General features: G+C 32.7%; 1 protein-coding gene across 2 annotated transcripts in view; it reads left to right on the top strand.

Annotated features, from left to right (window-relative positions):
- Positions 1-13,674, top strand: part of LOC126885674 (uncharacterized) — a 228,615-nt gene that overhangs the window by 154,813 nt on the left and 60,128 nt on the right. For both annotated transcript variants that reach the window (XM_050652369.1, XM_050652368.1), the window contains exon 13: positions 6,521-6,947. In XM_050652369.1, coding sequence (XP_050508326.1) covers positions 6,521-6,947 — 427 coding nt within the window. The remainder of the gene's footprint in view (positions 1-6,520; positions 6,948-13,674) is intronic.

Below are 13,674 nucleotides of genomic sequence, written 5' to 3'. Positions count from 1 at the left end.
GTCAACAATACCTATTGGTATTGTTGACTGCATAACTTCCTGTAACGTAAACTTTTTATTTTTATTTTCATATTTGAATACTTAATTAATGGATTATTTCAAGGAAATCTTTCATCTTTTGCGAACATCTTTAATTTTAATATATGTAAATTTGATACTGTTTTTTTATCTTAAACATTCAAAACAATCTTTAACGTTGTGGCTGAAATAATATTACAACTAGGTTGCATTGACAGTTCTTAATGTCATTTTGGGTTGCTTTTGAATTCAGGTGTCAGTTGGCCATTGAAATCCAATATGTGAGGTTTTCTCCAAAAAAAGTTCCAACCACGTGTGGAGAGTCCTGTGTTGCCCTGGGTAACATCCAGGTTTATCTTTAACATCGGATGATTTTATATAAATATGTAAAATAACTTTATCATTTACATTTAAAGGGTTTTTACCCAATACATTTTGGTGGCTCAGGTATGCAAATTTTGTAAGTATGGCCTCTTGTTCTTGAAAACCTCTGTCAATTTTAACTTTTATCTCATTTAATTAGGTTATACTTAATTTTAGGGCTTTTAAACACTGATGATGGATTTCTTAATCCGAAAACGTTTTGTATTGTGACCCTTATTTGGGGTATTTTAATATATACCTTTTACAAGAAACTTGGTATTTTTATTTATATATTTATGTAATATAATATAATTTTATAATTATATATTTTATATAGAGCAGAATATTCTGCCAAAGAGTTGTTCCGCCATATTGGATGGAGCGTTTTTGCGAGTGAAACCGAGCCCATCTACTTCACCGTATGTTGCATCCCCTCCCTCCCACATCACTGATCTGCACCCATCTGCTTGCCGGACGAAACATTTTTTTTTTTATTCAATTTCATACATAGACAAATATTTTTAGCATGGGTTGCCTATCAAAATCGTGTCATAGCTATCCTTAAGGGGGGCCGTAAGTGTTGTAAACAATATTGCAAGACATGGTTTTTTAAGTATGGTAGACGTAAAAATATTTTATTTTTAAATTAAATAGGCATATTCAGTACAATTCATAAATTATTCAAGAAAAAATTCAAAGAAAAATATTAAAAAATAAGCCAACGGTGGCAAATTTTTAAAAACACGTCAAGAAACAATGAATTTTGCTGTGGACATCAGAACTCATGGTTGAATCATAGTAAACATAAAGTTCAAAAAGATTTTATTAGCTTACGAGTTTCTCAAGGTAACGCTTTCGAGATTTTTGGTTTTATCGAATTTTGACTGTTTGCTATCACTCAGAAGTCAAAACAACGAATTTGTTTTTGCAAAAAAGGGTGAAAATCAACATATGTACGATTGTTAAACAAAAGATAAGCATAAAACAAAGAAAAACTCGACAGTGTTACATTTTGAACAAAATTCACATTTTTTGACATACCTCGTATAATATTAATAAAATTTGAGATCTGATGATTGAATCATAGGTTCTAGAGTATGCAGAACTTTTTATTTAGAATAACTTGTTTTCGTAAAATTAATAATAAAAAAGTTTCCCATATGTTTCCAACTTAAGTAAAGGGTATATATCGAGTCATCTACTGTCTTGTTTATCTTGATATCTTACATTAAATTTCTGAGCCGTCATATCGACACATTTATTGTTTATTACAATACAACGAAACGATATCTATCCTTTCCAGAATGAAATAAACCATCGTAATACACAAAGTCTACCAATTAATACTTACAACAACTTATATTCACAAGAGAATCATCTAATTTTACGTTCTTTATGTATATCATATTAGGTTTGTTCAGTTTCAAACGGTTTGAAACCATCAGCGAATAGTCGACCAGCGCGAGTAGAGAGGATAACACTGGTGACTGTATTATGTTCACTCACTGAACAACTGTTTGCTGACGGTTTCTGACTAGTTTGACTGTTTGCTAGAACAAACCTATTCTTTACTTAGTGTGACAATAAATGTGACAATTAGAGCAAAAGCTACGCAAAGAAAGGAATTAAAATCTAAACCATTGGCGTACTAACTCAACTAATTAATCAGCAAAATACAATTTAAAGTTTGAAAGTTTTTAAATAAATAAAATAAAGCATTGAACCGAATTTAAAAATTTAAAGACTAAAGTATAGGTCTGGGAAAGCCAGGGCTTTCAAATGATCTGTGATTTGAACCCTCATGACTTACTTACTTACTCCGTGGCGTTACAACCCTTCGTGGGTTTTAGCCGACTCGACAACATGCCTCCAATGTTTTCTGTCTTGAGCAACCTCCATCCAATTCTCCACGCCCATCGCGCTTAGGTCTCCTGCTATATTATCTCATCACCGGAGTCGAAGGGGTCCGCGTGGTCTTCTTCCAGTTGGGACTTCCTCCCATAACAGCCTTACTGTTCTTTGGTCAGTATGTCTTCTGAGGTGCCCTGTCCATTGAAGTGTTCTGGACTTTATTTCTTTTATGATGTTGGCACCTGGGTAAATTATTTCTTCGAGCTCTTTGTTAGTTTTTATCCTATATTTTCCTGATGCTTCATCCAGCACAGGCCCAAAGATCTTCCTTAGGATTTTTCTTTCCCAAACATGTAGTCTCTCTTAGTTTGCCTTTGTTACTCTCCACGTTTCGCTTCTATACTTTACAACGGGTCGTATGATTGTTTTATTACACCAGGGAAATAAGGCAAAAATATACCATGTTCGGGACACTTGAGCAGCCATGTTGCAAATGGATTTTTTGGGTATTATATACCTAATACGTTATAAATACAAAAATGCCCGTCACAGTTCGGACGAGAAATTTAGTTATAAATAAGGGTCAAAAATAAAAGATTTTTCGTTTAAATCGCTACAGGTAAAAATAGGGTAATTAAATGTCTTATTTATAATATTTTTCTTTTAGTAGATGAGCCAAGGTTTAAAATAGCGTGTTTTAAATTTTGGTCCGATTATTTGTTGCTTCGGATATTGCAAAATAAAACTAAAATTTCGAAAATAAAAAATTTGCTATAACTTTTGCCAAAATGAATTTAGGACTTTTATATTGCATGAAAAGTTGAGTCAAACAGTCCATACAATGCACAAAAAAAATTAAGACGATGCGTCAATTAGTTTAAATTTTATTCAATTTGTTTATCCCAAAGAGCTTTTTTTTCGCAATGTTATTATTCAGAAAATAATAATGATACAGCAATTCTGTGAAAACAACATGAAAAAAGAATAGTCATATTTTTAAAGCATTTAAAAAAATCATTTTTATCACTCAGAAAACATTTTACTAAAATATAATCATTTTTGGCTTATAAACAATTTGAATAACTGTGTTAATATTGACTGTAAGCTAAAACTACAATGGAATTTGAAAAACTGGTATTTTTATACGAATTTTCAAAGAAAAACTTTTCGCCAAGATTAACTAGTGTCAAAGTTAGCCACTTTTTTATTTAATTGACGGCTACTTTGTATGTAAAAATTAAGCAACCTAACTAGAACCATTTTGAAGTTGAAGATACATAAATTATGTGTAAAAGTTTGAGTAAACTTTGAACCTCAACAGAGTGGTTAATAAAGCTTTAAAACTGGCGTCCGAACAGAATTAATTCGTGGTCGGTGGAGGGGAATTACTAAAATATGTGCACTCCAAAAATGAAACTGATTCTGCAAACATATGCTGCGATTAATATCGCTAAAACTTGTTGATGTATTTTGATCATAATTTTTTTAATTTGTATGTACTCGTAGTCTTACAGAGTACGTTATATAAACACAACCCCACCTAACATTACAAAATGTTAGGGGGAACTCCTCTTATCACTCAGGGATATGAAAAATAGATTACGACCGATTCTAAGACCTACCGAATATACATATATAATTTCATAAAAATCGGTCAAGCGATCTCGGAGGAGTATAGAAACTAAAACTGTGACAGGAGAATTTTATAGATGTAAATATATAGATGGCTATTAACAAATAGAGGTTGGTGATGGAAGAGTGAAAATTAAGGGTTGTATGTATTTTTTAATTCTACATCATATAAAATTAAGATAGATAATTTTGTTCAAAAAAATAAAAAAAATGTCAGGGGGGCAACCCCCTCATAACTTATGGGTATAAAAAATAGATTACCTCTCTTTCAACCTTTGCCACTTCATAACAGCCAGATCAGTACCGTTGATTCTGTAAAATTTCTTGGTATTTTTTTAGACAGCAACCTCAAATGGTCACTTCATATCGATTCGTTAAGTAAGAAACTCGCCTCAGCTTGCTATGCAATACGATCTGTCTCAAGGGAACTCAATTTAGCATCTTCTAAAATAACATATTTTTCGTTGTTCGAGTCTCATCTTCGACATGGTCTTCCTTTTTGGGGTTCTAGTACAGCTGCTCAATTTGATGTCATTTTTAGATTGCAAAAAAGAGCAATAAGATATTTGTTTGGCCTCAGAAGATCTACACATTGCAGAAGTTACTTCAGAGATCACGAAATTTTAACACTTCCATCTTTATATATTCTAGAAACGGTTTGTTTAATTCGTAAACACCTTCATGTCTTTCCATCAAGGCCCAATCATCTTTACTCCACCAGAAATTCAATATTTGATATTTATTTACCGATTCCATCCACTGAGTTAGTAAAGAAATCTATATTATATTCCGCAAAGAAACCGTACAATCATCTTCCGTTACAACTTAAATCTGCAACATCTTTCCCTAAGTTCCGAAAAATGACAAAAGCCTATCTATCCAAAAGATCATATTATTCAATAGAAGAATTTCTTAATGTATAACTAAGAAAATTGGGTTCCATGCGCAGTAGCATAAACTTGTCAGTTCCTTATGTTGTACCTATTTTATTTTATTTGTTGTATGTTCAATTTGCAATTTATATATATTTTGCAATAAATGGTTTTTGTCTTGGCTTTTATATCTTATACTGTACACTATTGACGATTTATCTAATTTTAGTAAATTGTAGTTGTTATTTGTTATTTATATTATGTTTTTCTTTTGACTGTATGTAAGCTTTGTCCATAAAATTGTAAAAATTTTCAGTGACAATACAGCATATTTCTATTCTATTCTATTAAAACCTCTTCGACGTCCTACACGATAAACGTGTAAAATTTTATAAAAATCGGCCGAGCTGTTTCGGAGTAGTATGGTAACAAACACTGTTACAGGAGAATTTGATGTACAGTAGGAAAAATGAAAGAATACCCATGAACGAACATATAAAACACGCTGTATTTTCCTGTCACCGTGTCACACAAAAAATTGGCCAGCGCAAGTACATGTAATAATTATTGTTACATGTACTTGCGCTGGGCAATTTTCTTTGTGACACGGTGACAGGAAAATACAGCGTGTTTTATATGTTCGTTCATGGGTATTCTTTCATTTTTCCGACTGTATATAGAAGTAACTGCGAATTAAATAATGAAAGTGGCTAACTTTGAACCTGATTAACCTAGGCAAAAAGTTTTTTTCTGAAAATTCGTATAAAAATACCAGTTTTTGAAATCCTAAAGTAGATTTACTCCATAGTCAATATTAACAAAGTTATTCAAATTGTTTAGAAGCCAAAAATGACTCTATTTTACTAAACTTTTTTCGGAGTGATAAAAACGACTTTTTAATGATTTTTTCAATACTTTAAAAATATAACTATTATTCTTGCATGTGGTTTCCACAGAATTGTTATGCCATTATTATTTTCTGAACAATAAACATTGCGAAAAAAAAGCTCTGTGCGATAAACAAATTGAATAAAATTTAAACTAATTGACGAATCGTCTTAAAAAATTTTATACATCATATGGAGTGTTTGACTCAACTTTTCATGTACTATGAAAGTCTTAAGGCTATCTTATACAGTGCAAAACTTATAGCACATTTTTTATATTTGAAATTTTAGTCTTATTTTGCACTTTCGAAACAAAAAAGGATCGGACCAAAATTCAAAAAGTGCCATTTTAAACCTTGGCTCATCTACAAAAAGAAGAATATTATAAATAAGATATTTAGTTACCCTATTTTTACCTGTAGCGATTTAAACGAAAACCTTCCATTTTTGACTCTTATTTGTTAATAACTTAGTTTCTCGTCCGAACTGTCCCGGGAGTTTTTGTATTTATAATGTATTACGTGTATAGTACCCAAAAACCCATTTACAACCTGGCTGCTCAAGTGTCCCGACAAAAACCTTATTTCTCTGGACTATACACACTTGTATCTTCGTACGTCTTGTTAGTTTTTTCGATTTTATAAGCTTTTGGAGGGCAAAAAACATCTGTTGCCCCCTCATTTCCACTAAAAAAATGTTAGGATAACTTTTACTCTGGCTTAGGGTTAAAACTAAAATAATCGAAAATACCAGAAAATGTAACCCTTTAATCAAAAATTGATCTGTCGCTGTATTTTTCAAAAATAATGTGTACCTAGTTCTTGATATTCTCTATTTCGTTTTCGTCTGGCACCCTGTATAGGTAAATGCCATCGCCAATATTTTATATTATTTTAGGATGAACCAAATGCCATGGTTTCCGCACCAAAGACATTTGCTAGTGGACTTAGTGTTTCACAACTGAATATTCAATCAAACTCTATAAACAATGTATCTTTGAATTCTATTATATCGAAAGATGAAAACCAAACCTTAAAGATTAACTTGTTAAAAGGAAAAATATTTATAAAACATATTTTTGTAAAGGGTACATTTGACGGCAAAAACATTACGGAATTCGATGATAGTCTTGTCAAGCTCACTGGAGAGCAGTATATTGACTCTACGTTAACTTTTAATGATTTAGAAGTTAATAAAACCTTGGAAATTACAGATAATCTTAATGATATTGGTACAGAAGAATTTTTGTATACTATAAATGGAGGAAGTATAGGAAAGCATGTTAATTTTGATAACATTTCTGTGGATAATATGACAGTGCTAGGTAAGTAAATGAGTATAGTTACAAAGTAATAAGTCTGATAATGGAACAATCTACACTTGTAGTGTAGCTAAACTTTTCCCCTGTGGGGAAATTATTGCTGTGGAGTAATAATGTAATTATTCATTCTCCGTTTAAATTTCTCAAAAATACTTTTTAGTTTTCTCAGGATTCGAAAAAATGAATGCACTTAAATAGCATTGGACCAATATTTTGCGCCTACCCTCTTAAGAGGCAACATCAGCTCACGGAAAACGCGTTTCAAGATTGCAGTTTTAATTTTGAATATTTTGTTGAGATATTTCGGACACATATACACACCCAAACTTATATGGAATCACCATGTATTTCAAAGTAATATTTATTTGTAGTAAAGAAAAGAGAGACGTTCTCACAAACAATTTATTTTACAACTGACGACCGGTTTCGCTGTCTACAATATTCACAGCATCTTCAGGTCACGGTAAAAGTAAAATTAAATGCTACAAAAAACGATAGTTAGTTAAGTGGTCTGGTTGAAATCAAAGGGTAATGATCAAGCCAATATTAAAGTATATATATTTATGCATACATATAAATACTAACATGTACGTAAATATGGTTTACAACCCTCACACTCACATACATGCACGCATTCAAATGTAGTGGCAACAAAAGTATGTTAAGTATAAGTATAAAATATACACTTACTTTCCGGTATAAGGGAAGAATATAGTAGTATTCAATATCATACTTTTTCTCTATATTATGCTAAAGGGAGAGATGGTAGAGGGACAGATTTGAATGTAATGCATTAACAAAACAAAATAATTGGCAGGATCTTGAGGGGATTAGTAAGGAAACACGACATTAAAACGTGAAACCAAAAAAATTGTTAGTTATATATAAAGTGATGTTATTTTTATATTTTTAATTAATAGTGTATATTTTAATTTAGTTGGGATTATTAGATGTTGTTCTGGATGTTCAAGAACTAATAGATGTAAGATTGGTTGTGCAATTTTCTTAAACCAGAATTGGTCAGTTGTGTATTAGTTGTGGTGTGATTGTGAAAATGTTTTAATTTGATTTGTTGGAGATATTGAAATTAAATTGAACAATAGTAATTAGGTAAAAATTTGCTAAAATTTTTTAATATTAAAAGTGTCAAACAATAAAATCATTAATAAATAATTCAGCATTAAAGTCAAGTGTAAAGGTAACTGTATATGAAATTAAATTTATAGTAATATAAAGTTATGATTATTTGTGCAGCAATGAGATTTTATGAGATATTACTAAAAAAAGTTAGAAAAAGGTAGAAAAAGGCAAATATGAAAAAATTATAATAATAGATGAAAAAATATCATTCATTTATGTTAATATCTGTTGAATGTAATAAATAGTTGAGTAGATTGAAAATTAATCTCAAAAGATCTTTGAAAAAGTTACCTGGTTGAGCTGAATTATATGGTTTCTTTGTAAAGTTAAAAAAATTTTTTGAAATATATTTTTTTAAACTTTAAAACTTTAAAACAAAAAAAATATTTAAAAAAAAATTTTTTAACTTTACAAAGAAACCATATAATTCAGCTCAACCAGGTAACTTTTTCAAAGATCTTTTGAGATTAATTTTCAATCTACTCAACTATTTATTACATTTAACAGATATTAACATAAATGAATGATATTTTTTCATCTATTATTATAATTTTTTCATATTTGCCTTTTTCTAACTTTTTCTAAATTTTTTTTAATAATATCTCATAAAATCTCATTGCTGCACAAATAATCATAACTTTACATTACTATAAATTTAATTTCATATACAGTTACCTTTACACTTGACTTTAATGCTGAATTATTTATTAATGATTTTATTGTTTGACACTTTTAATATTAAAAAATTTTAGCAAATTTTTACCTAATTACTATTGTTCAATTTAATTTCAATATCTCCAACAAATCAAATTAAAACATTTTCACAATCACACCACAACTAATACACAACTGACCAATTCTGGTTTAAGAAAATTGCACAACCAATCTTACATCTATTAGTTCTTGAACATCCAGAACAACATCTAATAATCCCAACTAAATTAAAATATACACTATTAATTAAAAATATACAAATAACATCACTTTATATATAACTAACAATTTTTTTGGTTTCACGTTTTAATGTCGTGTTTCCTTACTAATCCCCTCAAGATCCTGCCAATTATTTTGTTTTGTTAATGCATTACATTCAAATCTGTCCCTCTACCATCTCTCCCTTTAGCATAATATAGAGAAAAAGTATGATATTGAATACTACTATATTATTCCCTTATACCGGAAAGTAAGTGTATATTTTATACTTATACTTAACATACTTTTGTTGCCACTACATTTGAATGCGTGCATGTATGTGAGTGTGAGGGTTGTAAACCATATTTACGTACATGTTAGTATTTATATATATGCATAAATATGTATACTTTAATATTGGCTTGATCATTACCCTTTGATTTCAACCAGACCACTTAACTAACTCTGGTTTTTTGTTATTTGTAGCATTTAATTTTACTTTTACCGTGACCTGAAAATGCTGTGAATATTGTATACAGCGAAACCGGTCGTCAGTTGTAAAATAAATTGTTTGTGAGAACGTCTCTCTTTTCTTTACTACAATAGTATGGACTCACACATGCAACCCATTCATTTTTTTTAATATTTATTTCTTTTGAAAAACCTTGTTATTATTGCGAAGAATAAAGGTTTTTATTGAAAATAAAAAAATCAATAATACAATCAGATAGTACAGCTCGGTACGGTATCGGTTATTTGCTTGAGTTGCAAATTGAACGAAAATAAATAATTTAACTTTTTGCGTCCAAAAACAAAATATGCCTTATGTGGGGTTATATAACTTACAAAGAGGAAAGATTATTGGTCTTGTGGAGCAAGTAATGTTCTCAGAGGGACATAGCTGTAGAGCTAGGCGTAACACAGGGCGTTCTGTCAAAAACCTATGCTAGGTAACAAGACCTAGCAAAACTCAAAAATAAAACAAGGTAAAGTCGCCAAATAGAAATAACGGCTCGCCAAGATCGTTTAACCCTTAAACGCCCAATCTTTTTTAGGTTCCATGTACGCCCAAGGGTGGGTAAAAAATGTCCACCTCGAAAATAGCTAATAAATTTATTGAGAGTTGTTGGAGATGGATTAAACTTAAGAATCTTACGCTTAATAAACACAGCATCTTCTAAAATATTAATATGAACAATTTACAAACCTTACAACAAAATTACAATGTACATCAAAATTAACATACTAGTAAAAGCCAGTAATTCAGATTTGTCGATTTTCTCCACATTCTTCCTTTCAGCCTCTTCATTGGCGGATAATTATGTGGATTATGTAATTATACGTCGATAATTATATGGATTATGTTCCTACCAACGAGAAATTAAATAGAAACCTTTAGTAACAAATTTTACCAAGTGTGTACTTTTTATGCCCACCCATACTCATGATATTACTTTTATTTTCAAAAATATCGGTAGAACCAATTTAAAATTCGATAAAAGGCTGTCTTTTTAACAATCAATAATTTTTGGAAAATTTTTAAACACGTAATAAATATGTTACAAGGGAATACGCATTAGGTGGACATTTTTTACCCACCCTTGGGCGTTTAAGGGTTAATTGTCCAATCAGCTGGAAGACACCCAACCATTTCTCACCTGCAGCTTCAAAGGCAACTTTCGGAAGCTACAGGTGTAACTTTTTCAGTTGAAAAGAGAAGAAGAAGAAGAGTTCGTGCCAAGAAGTATACAGCAGGAGACAGTTATGGGTTCCCGAGTTATCCAGGCAGCGCAAGATTAATCGCCTAAATTGGTGTCTTCACCACCAAAACTGGAACATTGCGAATTGACAAAAATTTTCAGGAAAAGTCAGGATTTGTGTAAAATCAGATTATTGACGAAATCGTGTACATACTTAGAAATCGAGGAAGGCAAGCAAGAACGAAAACTGTCAGATCTGTTCACAAATATAAAAGGGAAGTGTAATGTTCTGGATTCGAAAATATTTTACCAACTATCGCCACTCATGATTCCGAAACGATTTGGTTATCTTTTAAAAATACCTTGATACAGACCTTGGCTGACTGCGAGGCACAGTCTAATGCCGTCTCAACCGGACCAAAAAAAGTGTGGATGTCTGCAGATACGTTTGACCTCGTTGAAGAACGTAGAAAACTTAAAATTGCTGGAATCGAGAACCCTCTCAGGAATTCCCAGTACCGACAGCTATCTAGAGCTATTCAGGCTGCTTGTAGACGAGACAAAAACAAGCATATAGAGAAAATCTGCAGAGAAATTCAACTACATGCCGACACAAATAACACCAAGGAACTCTTTGATAAAGTCAGACTACTCACACGTAAATTCAAACAGAAATCTTGGTCTATCAAAGATGATGAAGGTAATGTACAGACGGATTTGGACAAGGTTATTGATGTTTGGAGGGCGTATTGTAAGTCTTTATACGCCAATGCGGACCAGATGCCAGCGGACACCCCGTTTGTACCTGACTGCCAGACCTCCACTTTCCATTCTCCTTCAACAGAGACACACCACACTAGTTTTGAATCTGAACCTGACATACTTTTTTCCGAGGTGGAATTCGCTTTAAAAAGACTTAAGTTAAACAAAGCAGCAGGATATGATCTCATTACTGCAGACGTCTTGAAGCATCTTCCGGAATGTGGAGTGAAAATATTACATCGATTGTGTAATGAAATATGGCACACAAGCGTTTGGCCTGAGGATTGGAGAAAGACCATAATCATACCTCTTCATAAGAAAGGTTCAACAAATAATTGTAACAACTACAGGCTATTAGCTCTAATATCACACGCCAGTAAGGTGATCCTCTACATACTGCAACGGCGTCTAGAAAACTTCATAAGTTGGCAAATAGCACCTGAGCAGGCTGGATTTGTAAAGGGCAGAGGTACTAGAGAACAAATCCTTAATGTAAGAAACATCATAGAAAAAGCCAGAGAATACCAGATCCCGATATTTATATGTTTCGTCGATTATACAAAGGCCTTTGATAATGTTAGATGGGACAAACTATGGAACATATTGACGACAATGGGTGTACCTAAACACTTGACTCACCTTATTAGCAAACTGTACCAAGATAACCTGGCATATATTCGAATGGACGGATACCTGTCTGACAAATGCACTTTGGAGAAGGGAGTACGCCAAGGATGCGTTTTATCTCCCTTATTATTTAACATCTATTCGGAGTTCATAATGCGCAGGGTCTTGGATGGTTGGGAGGGAGGAGTAAACCTAGGTGGTGTTAAGATATCTAACTTGCGTTTCGCAGACGACACTACACTTCTAGCCTCTACTCCAGAAGAAATTATTGAATTATTAAAAAAACTCGAGGAAGAAAGTGCTAAATTTGGACTCATGGTTAACTACAACAAAACCAAAATCATGGTTATTGATCGCCAACAACAGTTTCCTGAAACCCAAACTATTGCGGGATGCGAGGTAGTCTCATCTATGATATATCTTGGAGCTCTAGTTAACAACACAGGCAGTTGTGAACCCGAAATTAGAAGACGCATTCAACTAGCAAGAGCAGCAATGAGTGAACTAAACGGGGTCTGGCGTGATGGTCACATTACTATGACAAACAAAAAGAGACTCGTTTCAACTCTGGTCTTTTCCATATTTTACTATGCATGCGAGACATGGACAGTCAAAGAATCAGATAGACGACGTATAGACGCCTTTGAAATGTGGACATGGAGACGCCTGCTTCGAATTCCATGGACGGCTCGCCGTACAAATGTCTCGGTTCTGGATGAAATTAAACCGGATCAGCGTCTCTCCAGTACCGTTTACTCTAGAATTTTAAAGTTCTTTGGTCATATCCATCGGAGTGATCACAAAATGGAGCAGTTGGTGGTCCAAGGAAGGCCTCAGACTCAACGCCAACGCGGAAGATCTCCACAGCGATGGGCGGACATTACTAAAAAGCTTCTCAACAAACAGTATACTGAGGTAATACATGTAACTGATGACCGCGACCAGTGGAGAAATATTATCAATCAAACTGTCCGAGCTGCTGAAGCCCAATTATGAACCACAACACATCTACTAAGATGTTAATGACTATGATGATGATGAATGTTCTGGAGAGGAATTGTGATCCGTAAAAAACTCCTTTAATTTTCATCCAATCAACTTTAACTGCTCACAGGTATGTTGATAACCTGTAGTTAGGCCCTGGAGAGGTGCAACAGGAGAAAATTTAATTTTCATACATGATAATGAACCTCCACATACCGTTAAAGTGACTAGAGACATCATTGAAGCAGAAGGTATCCCTTGCATGGAGTGGCCTGCTTGCTCACCCGAGCTTAACCCTATAGAGTATGTGTGGGATATGTTTAAAAGAAAAATTAGAGCTCGCCGGGATAATCCACAAAACACCGCATGGCTATTGCAAGCTGCTCTTGAAGAATGGAGCAACCTACCACAACATCATGTTGATGATTTGATTAAGAGCGTGCCCACGCAAACTGAAGCTTGCATAAGGACTAGACAAGAGGTGATAACACTGACTACCAAAAAACAAAAAAAAACAATTTAAACATTATTAGTTTTACATTGAAATTTTTTATTCTATTGACTTTAAAACAACTAGTTTCAATTTGTTTGTTAAATACTGTATT

The sequence above is a fragment of the Diabrotica virgifera genome, chromosome 5 (assembly GCF_917563875.1).
Source record: "Diabrotica virgifera virgifera chromosome 5, PGI_DIABVI_V3a".
NCBI lineage: Eukaryota > Metazoa > Arthropoda > Insecta > Coleoptera > Chrysomelidae > Diabrotica > Diabrotica virgifera.
Note: the sequence above shows the minus strand (reverse complement) of the source record. Positions and strands in the feature narration are given on the sequence as shown.